Raw genomic sequence first — 15,334 nt, forward strand, 5'->3', positions numbered from 1 at the left:
AGATAACCAGCAGGGACCTACTGTATAGCACAGGGAACCCTACTCAATATTTTGTGATAATCTATAGGAGAAAAGGATCTGAAAAAGAATGAATATATGCATATGTCTAACTGAATCACTTTGCTGTATACCTGAAATTAACACAACATTGTAAATCAACTATACTCCAATAAAATTTAAAAATAAATTAAGAATAAAAACAAAAATAAAGGATTTTAAAAAATGTGCTTTGCATCTACACCTGGAAAATGCAATCTTCAAATCCTTATATGTCATTTACTCACGGAAATCTTCCTTAATCCCCTAATTTAGACTATTTATTTTATCCTCAATACAGACTCTCCTGTCAACCTGCCCATCTTCATTTCTAGCTCTTAATATAATTGTTTAATGACACATTTTCCACCCAGGTTTAAATATGTATCAATATCTACTACAGCATCTGATTTTATAGTAGATGCTCAATAAACAGTTGTGGGATGAATTAACTGGTGGACAGCTAAATAAATGTGCCAGCCACACAATGAACCCTCATGCTGTTAAAAAAGTTCGTTTCTTCTCACATGACCCAGGTCTTTTCCCTTTTGCAGGGGCCAAGTTGAGTGATTCTGTAATGGGATGCTCTGAGATTTTGATTGAGATCTTTGCTTGTGCCAGAAGTTTCTGAATGGTGCAAAGATGACTACAGAGATAGAGCTCTGATGATAATAATATTACGAAGTTCTCCAGGGATAGTTCAAAGAAAGGCTCTTTCTAAGCCTGAGAGCCCGGGGGGACACCTGGGTAAAGGTTCTGAAATCTGCCTGCCTGTTAGAGTCACCTGGGGAGCTCTGAAGAAACACCAGTGCCAGGCTCCACTAGACTTTTTAAATCACAATACCTCGGGGCAGGATTTGGCCATCAGGCTTGTTTGCTGGTTTTTATTTTTCCAGGTAATACTACTCTGCATCCTATTTTGAGAAATATAGCAGTGGGTTCCAAACATGACTTATCATCAGAATATTTTGGAGTCATTTAAATAAACAGAAAAATTTCAGACCCACCCCTGGAGTTACTGATTTAGTTGGACAGGAATGAAGCTAAATAATCTGTATTTTAAAAGCTTCCCTAGTGATTTCGTTATTCAGAAAAGATTTATAAATCACTGATCTATAACAATGGACCCAGTATTAAATAGTATCAACAAATTCCTCTGAATCCATTTTCTTGGAAAGGCAAAAATAGAAATAACAGCATAGGACATAAAAGCTTTGCTAAAAGAAACATATTCTTTACCAAAGGTATCTCTTCCACATACTTGTTTTAAATTTAAAAACAAGTAAAGAAGCTAATTTAGGTTGGGCAAGTTTTTAAGAATTTTCTCTCAAAAACATGTTCATTGATGGTATTAGTAGGTAGCTTTGATTAAATATACTAGCGATATATTATATATGAATGAGGAAGTGTAGAATGATGGTTAGAAGTTCCATCTTGACTTGTCATTTTTCTAAAATGTACATATGATTAAAATAGTTAAAGTGAACTAAGTATTTCACCCAAGAACCATTTGTTGTAAGAAACAGAAATATACTCAAAGTAACTTACATCTAACATGGGATGGGAGGCAAAGAGGAGACAACCATTACAGAAATGAAAGGGTTGAGAACAAATAGGGTCAAATTTAAAGATGATAAATGGGAGGGAAATGATTATGGTTAATCTCTCGGTCTTTCTGGAGTCTCTTGGATTCCCTTTTCACTGCTTCTCTTTGTGTGTCTGACTCTCTCCTTGTCTCTTTCTCTCCCTCCTTCCCTCCTCTCTGGGTTTGCTCTTTATTCTTTTCTTGGACAGAACCTACCTCTAGTTACCACTGGGTACCAGGTCACATCATTAAGAGAACATCCTGATTAACTATGGGTCAGAATGGGTTGGTCGATCTTGCTCCTGATCTACAGCAAGTCCCCTACATATGAATGAGTTCTGTTCCGAGAGTGCGTCCATAAGTCCAATTTGTTCATAAGTCCAATAAAGTTAGCCTAGGTACCCAACTAACACAATCGGCTATATAGTACTGTACTGTAATGGGTTTATAATACTTTTCACACAAATAATACATAAAAAACAAACAAAAAATAAAGAAAACATTTTAAATCTTACAGTACAGTACCTTGAAAAGTACAGTAGTCCAGTACAACAGCTGGCATACAGGTGCTGGCATCGAGGGAACAGGCAAGAAGAGTTACTGACTGGAGGCGGGGAGAGGAGGTGGGAGATGGTAGAGCTGAAGGATCGTCAGCAATAGGAGACAGAGGGCAAGGTGCAGTTTCACTCATGCCTGACGTCGATGGCACAGGTTCTGGTTCCTTGCTGGAACTAGATGCACTTTCGCATCTTTGAAAGTTCGTGACTTGAAGGTTTGTATGTAGGGGACTTACTGTATTTCAGTAAGATGTGGCCTAAAGGGGCAGAATTTCATCTCCTAGGCTTTTCAGGAGTGCCAACACACCATTTACACACAGGAGAGAAGAAGCTGTCTCTCCCTCCCCTCCAAGGAGAAAGGTAAAAATCGCTCCTCTGACATGGGATGGAAGGACCCTGGGTTCTCACCTACCCTTTTGGAATATACACATGCCTTTCCAGGGCCTGGATAAACCCTGGGTGTCTTCCACTTCCATGAGCCAGAGAAGTCTTCAAGTCTGGGCTTTATCTCTTTGAAACATAAATACCAAGGGAGATAGCACTCCATTTTTCCCAGTGCCTCAGCAGCTTAACCCAGGGTAAAGAAACATTTTGCACCAGACACATGTTAAAAATAGCAAAACAGATTTATTTGGAGTCACTGCAGTAGGAGAAAAAGACCTTAGTATGTGACTGAGCTCAATTCCAAAGACAGCAAAGACAGCTGGTGATTTAGAGCCAAAAAGCAGAGTGAGGGGGTCAGTGCATGGAAAGTTACTAACAAGAACTTGATTGGGTATCAAGGGCAGAAAGAGTCTTGCTAAAATAACTTAACAGGATCTTGCTAAAGGCAGGCCAAGGGTGGAAATTGATCAGTTATAAAAGGTGGAAGTATTTTTGCTAACCGGGATTAGTGGGATTCTTTGCTAAAATTGGACAGGCCACGAGCAGGGTAGCAGACCAAGATCCAGGTCTAGTCAAGACGGCTCAGAGGAGCCTGATTAAAACGTGGGTAAGGAGAGAGTCCTTGCTACCAGGAAACTACTCTGACTGGAATCATTTAGCCCTATTGGAAGTTAACAGAAACTTTATTATTCTTTCATATCAGAGCAATATATTAGATAAATAGATACCGGACTAATTATCATGCTATATGAATAGTAAGATGTTTCTAAGGAAAGTGAAAGCGAACACTCCCTCTATCAGTATGCGGTATAAATTTCTGTGTCTAAGGAGTACCAAGAAATCCAGGGAGGTTCTATTTCTCCACAGTACGGAGATGGATTCGGTGGGCTGATCCAGGGTGACACTCGATCTAGTGCCAACTCAAAAACAAACAACGCCTTTAATTTTCTACAACCTAAAGGAGTGACTTAGATATTTTGCGGCTATATTTTCATAAAATCAAAATAACACGTTATTTTAGAAGAGCTACCAATTAGATGGATTCAGTTTTGAACATCAAAAACTAGCCTTTGTTTTTCATATTCCATCTCTGGCTTATAAAAGGGATAAATATATTTTTGCCCAGTTTCTTAGAAGTAAAGTTTGATGATATCAAGTTTAATCAATTAAGATGCTTTTGACTGTAAGCAACAGATTATCCATCCAAAGTAGCTTAAGCACTAAAGTTTTTTCTTTGACTCATATAAGAAAAATCGATCATCAGTAGTTCTATGATTGGTGTGGCAGTTCAGCAATATTATCCAGAACCCAGATACCTTCTAATCTCTGCTCTGCCATCTCCAAGGTGGTGGGTTTCCATCCTCAGGCTTGTCAATGCACAGGAGCAACACGAGTGCTTCAGGTCTAATGATCCATTTTCAAACCTGCTGAAGAGAACAAAATCTTTTCCTGAGGATTCCCAGCAGATATCTCCTTTTGGACAACTTAGTCACATATCCAGTAAAAGAGAATGAAATTGCAATTACTGGTTTAGGCTAGCCATACCTCGTCACCTTCACTTGGGCACATTGGGTTTCCTAAACTAAGGGAAAATGAGGAAAGGCCTTTAGAACAAAAAGGTAAACAACAGTGCCTGCCACACCAGTGTTAGTTAGGGTATGGAGAAATAGGTATTCTCATGAAATCTCAGAACACTACTCACCGATGTTTCTAACAATTGAAAATGTAGCCGATGTCATGGGAAATAAAGTTAATTGTTGGTGATAGCAACAAAAAGGGAATAATAAAATCAATTTATGGGATACGATCAGATTTTGAAATGAATAGACTGGTATTACACAGAGTATGGCCCAGATGAAGTGGCCTGAGGCTGTAAAGAGAAGAAGGGTAGAGGGCTCTGAAAATCAGTGAATCAAAAACACAAGACTTCTGCCACATGAGTGTTGGCAAGGGGATGTTTTAGAGCTGGCTTGTTTTAGAGCAAGTCCATTGGATTTGTGTATGTGAGCATGTATGTGTATATATGCTCTGAAAATCAGTGAATCAAAAACACAAGACTTCTGCCACGTGAGTGTTGGCAAGGGGATGTTTTAGAGCTGGCTTCGAGTCTCACCTGGAAAGAGAAGGCCTCCACTGAAAGAGGCTGGGGATTTACAGGCAGATGGCTATGGACCAAGAGCAACCAGCTAGAGAAATGCATGCGACTCAAGAGAAGTGCAGGCAAGAAATGTCTAGCGATGTGGAGGACTTCTGTAGAACGAAACCACGGCTACCATGGTCAATGTCAACTTCTGCTCAGCTCAGGGAACGCAGATGCTGGTTCGCAAGAGGGTCAGTCAAGTAAGACCTTTCCAGCTTCCTTAAGTCTTCCACCTTCCTGTATGATTTTGACCCTATCGGGTTCCAAAACCACACTTAAGAAGCTGGAGAGAAGAAGAGGAATCAGGTGAAAAGATAAAAGGGGGAAGGGGCTGACTATCCCCTTTCCCACTGTTAGCAACTAACCTGCAGCCAGCCCAAACCAGGGGAAAAGATACATTTTCAATGGGAATAAAATAACACTGAAATGAAACTGTTTGGAGGACTGGCTGTTACTAGGTGACTTTTCGTTACCTGAAAGTGACTAGAAAATTCATGAGGTTTGCAGAAGATTGCAGTGAGAAAAGGGAAATAATTAGTTCCACAGATGTTTAGAAGGACAGAGAAGGAAAAGAAATAAAGAGACTTAATGATTGCACCTAGGAGTCTAGCTAGTTTTTATTCTCCCATTTAATATATATGTTATATATGCTATATCATATATGTATGATATATTCATATGCACATACTTAGAAACATATAAAGAGACACGTGATTTTTTTCCTGCAGTAATCATAAAAAAACTTTTCAAATCTGTTGCCTCGAATGAGTATGGAGTTGTTTTGCTTAATTTTGGAAATTATGTTTTTTTCACTATATTACTATATATGCATACTATATTTTTATATTATACATACACATTTATTCAAAGTCACACACATTGTTATATATGTACAATACATACAATGTATGTATATATACACATAGTGCATATGTGTATGTGAGCATATATGTGTATATATGCCAGTTTTTCAAGGATTAAGAAGACAAAGTGTTTGTGGTCAATCTGGGGAATATTTTCCTATTTTATGTTTCCAAATTAAAGAAGAAAACTGACAAATAATGTTTTCAAAAATGAAAAAGGAGATGGAAATAGAAGATACTCTTCTTTGGCATATGAAGATTCAATGAAATAGAAAGAGAATTAAATAATTCTCCCTCATTCATGGAGTAAAAGATATAAAATATCCATTGGATTTGTCAAAGATAAAGCTTAATTATACATATTTTACTTGGTTGAGGATCCAAAGAAATTATACACTTTTCCAGCATCAGATCATGAGTGCAGTAGAGAGATATCACAATGTAAATATCAGAATATGAGATTGCAATATTTTAAAGATAGAAGTATTCTTTGCTATTTATACACAGAGGAATTTAATTATTCAGTACCTCAATAGATAACTAAAGAAAGACATATTAAAAATATGCTCTCATGGCTGTGAAGAAAATAATGCAAATTCAAATAATAGAGGAAATATAACTTCTGTTCCTGGCATTTGTATCACACGTGTTTGAAAAACAGAAGGATAATTTTATACATATTGTATAACATATGTGATTTTAATTCTTCAAGCCAGATACATTGCCAATCTGTCTGCAAACACATATTTTTTAATCCTGAAAAAGAAATGTGTTAAGAATTTTAAGTTGCATATAAATGGATACAGAGGAGTAAAAGTCATTTCTGACATTTTGCTTTTCCTTTACTTCAAAATTTTACCTAAATAAATGGGCATCTAATCCAAAAGTTCTATACATTTTTGGGTTCCATATCTTGTTAGTAGTTTGCCCATTATATTTGTGCCATGATGACATCATACATAGTAATATGTAGCATTCAAATTAAATAATATTTTGCATGTTAACTAGCCAGACTCAGTCATGATAGGTGGAAAAATTAAACCAAGAGAAATTAAGTGATTGACTCAAAGTGTCATAGTTAAAAGCATATCTACAACCTCAATCAAGTTTCTTTCTCCCATCACTGTGTAGCTTTAATTAAAAAAATATATGCATATATCAATGTCTCTTTGTGCATATGCATTGTTTTACATGCCCCATCATCCTAGTTTTCTTTTCTTTTGTCCTTTTTAAAGTTTGTTGCAGTTTAATATGCATAGAGAAATCATAAGCATACAAATCAAAACATTTTCACAAAGTGAATACCCCTGTTAAGCAGCATTCACATTAAGAGATTAAATAACACTAGCATCTGAGAAGACTTGTCTTATTGCCCAGTCACTAAACATCCACAGTAAATCACTGGCCTGAGTACTAACAGCAGAGATTATTTTTTCCTGTTTTTGTACTTCATGTAAATGGAATAATTTACATGCACTATTTGTGTCTGGCTTCTTTAATGCAACATAATGTCTGTGAGATTCATACATATTATGGTGTGTAATTATAGATAATTCATTTTAACTGTCATCCAGTTTTTATTTTATGAAAATATCACAATTTATTTATCCACTCTACTCCTGACAGCCATTTGAGTTGATTCCAGTGTTTGTTAACTTGAGCATTCTTGTGTGCGCCTCTTGTTACACATACATTTACGCACACATTTTTACGCAGTCTCTTCCAAGGAATGAGATTTCTGGACTGAGGAGACAGTGTTGAGTTTTACTAGACGCTGCCAGTCTTCCAACATGATTGCACGAATTTAACACTGTTTAGTAGTGCACTACAACTCACGTTTATCATTTGATTTTTGCCATTCTGCAAGTTGGTTGTTCCACCATCTAATAAAAGAGTACTGTTAAATTTCCAATACAGGCATACTTTGTTTTGCTGCACTTCACTTTATTGTGCTTTGCAGATATTACAGTTTTTACAGATTCAAGATTTGTGACAACCCTGTGTCAATCAAGTCTATGGATGTCCTTTTCAAATTGTCAATTCTTTCAGCTCTTGCTTCATAGACTTTGAAGTGCTGATGTTTGGTGCCATCTCAGGACTGTTGTGTCTTCCTGATAAATTGACTCCTTTCTCATTACAAAATACCCTCCTATGGCCCTGGCAACGTTTCTTGTTCTGAAGTCTACTTCCTCTGATTTAACACAGTCACTCACAATCCTTGTGCTTAGATGTGTGTGGTGTATCTTTTGTCACTTTATCTTCAGCCCATGTGTTTTTACATTTAATTGTGCTTCTTGGAGACAACATATAATCGGGCCCTGGTTTTCTATCCCACCTGAAAATCTATGCCTTTTAAGAGAATTGTTTAATCATTCACATTTAATGTAACTATTGATTTCTTGGTTTTTATATCTGTCATCTTGATATTTGTTTCTGTTTTCTCACATTTTCTTTATTGCCCTTTTCCTTCTCTTTTCTTGTCTTACTTTTGATCTGTGTGTACTTTTAGGTTCCATTTTACCTTTACTATTGATTTTGTAGATACAATTTTTTATTGTTTTAAGGGTTTCTTGGGTTTAAAATATGCATCTTTTCATTACAGTTAAGTTTCAAACAAGTGTATACTACATGAATAATGTAAGAATCTATAATAGTACACACTGTTTCCCCACAACCCAATTTTGTGCTATATTTGTATACATTATACCACTACATATGTTATAAAATCCAAAATAAATGGTTATTAATTTTGCTTTGAAAAGTTGAAAGAAAGGAATTAAAGTAAGTTGTCTGTGATCCATTTACTCTTTTTACTTGGTAGAAGTTCCTGGTAGGAAGAAAAGAAGGGTAAGTTCCTGGAAAAGTCTTTTTGCTAAGTGGACCTCAGATAGATTAATGATATTATTAAGAGTAAGGGACCCAATCTCTGAAATATCCCTAGCTGGAGATCCCATACTAAATAGAACCTAGTGTGTATGAGAAATGTCCCCAGAAATGTCCCAAAGGCTGTACAACCCTTCAAGCTCTTTCATAACATAAATTCTTACCTCTTTGTGAGGAATCCCATGAACCTTACTTAAAGCCCTCTAATATTCTAGGCCAAAGGGGCATGTCTGACATGGGAAGAAAGGCACCGCCCCCCTCGACCCCCCCAGGTCCCATATCTCTTTCTTCTTCATCTAAGCCTTTTTCTGAATTGTTTTTATGTTTTTAAATTATTTAGTAAAACCTGATCCTGGGTACGATCTATGGTTCTGTGAGTCTGACTTGACCTTCTGATCCTATCTGGTAACTCAAGAGTCAATTATATTTCATAGCGATTTAAATGTGATACAAAACCCCTTTATACATACCTACCTATTTACCATATACAGTAATCATAATCCCTGTGTGTAGCTCCAAACTTCCATCTTGTAGTGCAGGTCTGTCATTGAGAAATTCTCTAAACTTCTGCTTGTTTTAAAAAGTTTTTAATTTGCCATCAGTTTTGCAAGAATTTTTTTTTATTCAATAGATATAATTTATTAAAAATTTAGCATTACTACAACTTCTCAGGTTCCCTCCCACATGGCTTGAAACATCTACTATTATTCATCCTCTCCTGGGAATTAGTAGCAACATTACCTAGGGAACAATAACAACAACAACAATAATAACAACAACAAAACAGCAGTTACTTCACTTAAAGTGAAGTAGTTAACCCATTTTTGCAAGACTTTTTTTCTGTGTGTAAAGTTCTGGGTTGTAAGGTTTTTTAAAATATGTTTTTCAACACCTTATAGATTTTTTTTTTAAATTGTTTTCTGGTTTGCCTAGTTTCTGATGAGGTCTGTTGTCATTCTTGTACTTTTCCCTCTAAACTTACTAATGTGTTGCTTACCTCTGGCTGCTTTATACTTTTCTCCTTAACAGTATTTTTCATTAATTTGAATATACTCTGGATTGGTGTAGTTTTCTTGGTGTGTATCTTTTTGGAATTGCTTGGGGTGTTTTGGACCAACATTCTCATAGTTTTCATCAGCTTTGGGAAATGTTCAGTCATTTTTCCTTTATCAATTTTATCCTCTAGTCTCTCTTTCTGAGACTCCAATTATACCTATATTAGACTACTTGTCATCAGTTCATGTATCACTGAGTCTGTTAATTTTCTTGGTCTGTTATTCTTTCTTTTTATATTTGTCTCTATCTTGCTGTTTCAATTTGGATGGTTTATATTATTTTCTATGTCTTCAGGTTCAATGATCTTTGCTTTGTCTGCATTTAATCTACTATTAATTCTATCAGTGGATTTTTCATTTCAGTTATTATGCTTTTCATGGGACACTTCATTTCATTTGGTTTGTTTTTGTATTTTCAATTTCCCTCCTTATTACATCCATGTTTTCCTTTAAACACTTGAAATATTTGAAATAGCTATTTTAGTGATTATATCTACTTTCACCTTTCTTTCTTTCTCTTTCTTTCTTTCTTTCTTTCTTTCTTTCTTTCTTTCTTTTCCTTTCTTTCTTTCTTTCTTCATGAGACACAGGGTGATTCAATCTCAGTAGGAGCAAAACAGACATGAGAGTGATTCTCCCAATTTACAGTTGTTGCTTGTTCCACAGGGACCACCCTGCTTCCCCTCTGAGAATGAGAGACACATTCAAAAATGGAAGATTAGGCTTCTAAGTGTGTAGTAGGTGTCCACTTCATCATAATTTTTAACAACATACTGGAGTTGGAAGTAAGACCTTCCTGTCTGTAGTTCTCAGCTCTCCTCTGTGGCCCTTGTCAGCCCAAGTCTGTCTGGAAATCTGCCACTCCAGTGGCATGTGGCTATTTGCAACTGCAAGGTTACAATTTGGCCAAGAGCTTCACAAGTTCATCCTAGAGTTTCTTAAGACCCTTGGTTGGTGTCATCTACTGCTGGTAAATGATTTGTTTCTAAATTTGTCAAATAGGTCTAAAGCATCTTGTGCTTTACCACCACATTTCCCCCCTCTAATTCCTAGGTTCTGAAAGATTATTTGTGGCTAGGAATTTCTTTAGCATATTTTTCAGTAAGCACTTTATAAATATAGTTGGGGGTTATGTAGGACCAAGACTGAATTTATATTGGCTAAAGACTCAGAATATTTATCTGTTGTAGTTTATATGCAAATAGGAGGTGGGAAGAAATATTCCTCTTCTCCCACCAAGGGTTGTGGTCAAGAGGGACTGCATAGAAATAAGAGGGATCTCCTACTCATGGGTGATATTTATCACCCCTCCCCAACTCATCAGCCCTGTTATCCCCACTCTTCTACTGAAACTATTATGAAAAAATTCCTTTTTTTTTGCATATGATCATAGCAACTGATTATTTTCCTAGTTATGGGTCATGTTTCCTGGCTGTTCCTAATCTTTAATATATATATTTAAAATTATTGGTTACTGGATGCTATGATGCTTATGTTGATAAGTACTGCAAACCAGGAAGGGTCCCTCACCTGACACCAGATCTGTCAGCGCCTGGATCTTGGACTCCAGCCTCCAGAACTGTGAGAAACAAATGTTTGTTGTTTAAGCCACCCAATCTGTGGTATTCTGTTACAGCATCCTGGACTGACTAAGACAGGATGGAATTAGTTTTGAGGGCAGCAACAACAAAAAATCCCCAATGTCCAAATACTTTTCAAAACTCTTGTGCATTACCTTTGCTATTATCCCATTGACCAACCAAAAGAAGTCACACAGCCAAGCCCAGAGTCAGAAGGGGAGGATGATTACACAGGAAGGATGATCAAATTAGAAGCCATTACTTCAATTATTGATCATATGGTGTTTGGATTACTAATATATTCAAGGACTTCTAGGATACTCTTTTTTTCTTAGAGGAAACTGGAATTGAGTAATCTAGAGCATGCAATGATAGGACTCAAATCGATCAACACAAAAATTAACCTCAAATTTGTCTTATTTGCGAAAACAATGTGTTTCAAAAGTGTTTGTTAAATTTTTTTAAACATTTTTTCCTCCTGTAATTCTGAAACATATGTAAAGACTGTAATGATCATACAGTTAAACAAAGAAAACTACAAAAGTCACCAATGTCTAAGAGGAGAGCATAAAAGTGCATCGTTTTCATAAATAAGATCATGTCAGTAAACAATACAGAGTTGGATTTAACAGAAAACTTGAGTAGCCACTAGCCTAAAACAACAATTTGCTTTAGGATCTAGTTGACAGGAATTTGCGCGTGTGTGTGTGTGTGTGTGTGTGTGTGTGTGTGTGTGTGTAGGGGGGATGGTGATTAGAATTATGTAGTTTCTTATATAATTCAACCCTAAGTCCATTTTATATTGCATAGAAAGTTTTCATCTGAATTTTTTTTAATGAGGCAACAGTGAATTATCTCATGGTTATTAGAAACTCGTATCACTGAAACTATTTCTGCTGATGATTTTATACATCAAAAATGTAATACCAAGTATTTTTCGTAGACAGTCTTTTCAAAAAGATGAAAGGCAATTTTCAGTATTTATGGGAAGTATATAAACTTTATAGCTGAAACTCAAGACCAGTAATCTTTAATTATCCCTTGACCCTGGGAAATGTCCATTCTCATACAATACAGCATATAGGAAAATTCTTCATATGTCACGCTCATAATCTGCCCAGGTCCTTCTGCCTTTTGTACTAAAACGAGAGACAAGCATTCTCAAAACTCCACTAGTTAGTAATTAAGGTGCTTGTCAGTAACAGTGCCTTTCCCAATACCAGACACAGAGGTTTACACAGCTTATAACAACAAAAGCAACAGCAACAACTAACATTTATTAACAAGGTTTTATATTCTGGGCCTTTTTTCTAAGTTATTTGCATGTATCAGTGATTTCAATACCCATAATAGTCCCATAACATAGGTATATGTTCACCTATTTTAAAAATGAGAGACAAGAGAGACAGAAGGTTACTTATTTTGCTCAAAGGTTTTATACAAATATATAACTCATATATATATGCACATATATATATTTAACCCTTGGTCTAATCTATTTATTTTCAACCCAGTATTGATCCTCCCAGAGTTGGTACTTTCTAACATTGTCTGAGGGAGCATTTGACATCTTTTATAATTGAACAACATATATCTAACCATACGCCCTATACAATAAACCCCTATTTTGGCTTATTCTAATTACAGGCTAAGGTGCTAACATATTTATAACACATTTGTCATTTAAGCCTTTTGTCCCATGTAAATATTACTAATGTACTTTAGGGTTAGAGGAAATAAAGTTTTCTAGATCAACCTCTGCTAATGTAAGGGAGGCAGATGTGTAGAAAGGCATATCTTTCTTTAGTGCTGGGGAGACTCATTCTGTAGTCTTAATGTGTTTGATTTTATTATGACTCATTTCTATGACAATAATAAACTCTCCTCCTGGTGACTAAAGATCAGTTTTTTATACTTGCCAAGCTCTTTTCTGACTTATCTACATGTGCCCCTTCTGCCTGAACTTCTGTTCCCTGGATCATTGCAACTCCAACCACTTCTCATTCTTTAAGTCTCATCTTGACAATTATCTACTCAGAGAATGAAGACTGGAAAATCCATCTCAATGGAAAGTAATAATTTGTTTCTTTTCAATTTCCCCCAAAGAAAATGAATATCACAGTATGATATTGCCATCAATAAATTTCTTTTATTTAATTACCAGAAGGCTGACTGCAAGTTCAAAAATAATAGAGTATGAGCTTAATGAATGGAGGAAAAAAAATCAGAATTCATGGAAGTTTGATGTCAATTAAGTTTCTCGCTTCATTGTTTAATTAAATGGAACTACTAAAAATAAAATCAATCTGAAAGTAAGCCCAATAAGCACTGGTTAATTCAGTGCATCTTGTACATTATAAGGATAATCATCCATTTGTCATTGACCTGTTCCAGTAGCAGAACCTCTGTTGTCGAAGAAATATGTCAGCATGAGAGTTTAATCAATAATGAGATGATAGAAACCAGATATTAATATATTTGACATCTTTGAAATAGGCTGCTAAGATGATCCCTGTTTCCCTCACAAAATCAATGTAAATATCTGACATAGCTACCTCTGCTACTTCTCTTTAAAGTTTTTTCCTGAAGAATGGGTTATAAATAGGCTTGAGACGGCATAAAACAGTCACTAAATAAAAGGAGTAACAAACCCTTGGGTCCTGCTTACATTTGTCCTTGATGAATCTCTTCTACTCGATGATACAGAATCTCGGAATTGTTCATATAGGGTAATTTATAGAGATCATCAGACATAGAAATAATGATTAAAAAGAGTTTGGTATCTGATTGTTTTTCCCATCTCTAAAGTTTCTCTCTTTTTTAGAAATACCATATTCAGGCATAAGGAATCAATTTGTAAGAATAAAATTTGTTTTGAGAGAATGAACAACAACATCTGGAAGACCCAATTCAGCATTAAAAGGGAACATACTATTGACATTCAACACAACAAAGTTGGATTTCACAGACGTGGTGCTCTCTGAGGGAAATCAAACACAAAACAGGTAGAACTATACCAAACGACTGTCACGCAATGAGCAAAGTAACTGATGGTGATAGAAATCAGAACAGAGGTTCCTTGAGGAGTGAGCTTGACTGAGAAAAGGCAGCAGGTGGTTCTCTGGGGTGGTCGAAATGTTAATATCTCGATGGGAATGTGGGTGAAAAGAGCGTCTGCATTTGTCAAAACTGATTAGATTTATGATCTGTGCGTGACCATGTACGTTCACCATCCCTCCAGATATAACATATAAACTCTGGATACACCACAGAATGCTGGGTGCTTTTCGTTTCGGCAGCCTCTGATTGAGGAAGCGAGCCATCTGGAATGGAGGTTTGCGGAGGAAAGTCTCCATCCACGCCGGTTCTGGATTAACTACAGTGGTCTGTGTTCACCTTTTATTTCCATTTGGCCAGGATCGTCCACATTTATGTAGACTTTCCAGATGGATTCATTAATTTTAACCTCTGTTCACTCTCAAAAGTGCCCTAGTATGTTAGATAATTAACATGGGCACATTAGAAGGAATTAACCACAAGAGGAAGCAAAGCCCTAGCTGGGCTGACAGCAATAGTCGGCTTGGCAAGGTCCTGGGCCCGCGTAGGCGGTTTGCACAACAGTCTTCTTCCCATTTGCTGACTCTTAATCCCCGTGATCATTATCAGAAAGCACGTCTTGAGACATTCTCTCTTACACTTTACCCCAGTCATTTGCATCTTTTAATGTGTACTTTCAAATCTTTATTCACTCGAAATGAGCTTCCTGAAAATCTGAACTTGGCCTTCAAATAATTACAGGAGGCTGATCAGGTTGTTTAAACTCAATCAATGCAAAACACCGTTAACACCTTCCTTCACGAACCAGCTGCTCCTATGATAGCCAACATCGTACCTGGTTGACAGTATATTAGACTAGCTTACCAAAGTGACCCAAAATGTAAGGGCTTAACAAACATAGAAGTGTGTTTCTTGCTTGTTCCTTGTTTTTTGATTCCTGGTTAAGGGGGAAAAGCTCTGCTACTTCAACTAACCCAGGCCGAAGGTGGCTCTGTCAGCTTAGTGCATAAATTCCAAAGACCCCCTTGGGCATTCCCATGCCAGGCTGCCAGGGGAGGGAGCCAGCATGGAGTAAGACAGATGGGGGTCGATGGTACTTACGTAGTAGGTAATGGCAGGGCAAACACTACTTCTGCTCACTTTCTATTGCCTGGAACTCAACACCATGACCAACGTAACTGCAAGAGAGGGTGG

The 15,334-nt window shown here is 36.6% G+C and overlaps 1 protein-coding gene across 5 annotated transcripts in view; it reads right to left on the reverse strand.

Annotated features, from left to right (window-relative positions):
* LOC309633371 (uncharacterized protein) overlaps positions 1–15,334 on the reverse strand; it is a 394,758-nt gene that overhangs the window by 265,261 nt on the left and 114,163 nt on the right. For all 5 annotated transcript variants that reach the window (XR_014247465.1, XR_014247466.1, XR_014247467.1 and 2 more), the window contains one exon: positions 3,879–15,318. Coding sequence is in view for 1 of the 5 variants with exons in the window: in XM_082402165.1 (XP_082258291.1) it covers positions 3,879–3,900 (22 nt within the window). In the remaining 4 variants the exon portion in view is untranslated. The remainder of the gene's footprint in view (positions 1–3,878; positions 15,319–15,334) is intronic.

This window comes from Balaenoptera borealis (assembly GCF_965194805.1).
Source record: "Balaenoptera borealis genome assembly, chromosome: 8".
NCBI classification, from domain to species: Eukaryota; Metazoa; Chordata; class Mammalia; order Artiodactyla; family Balaenopteridae; genus Balaenoptera; species Balaenoptera borealis.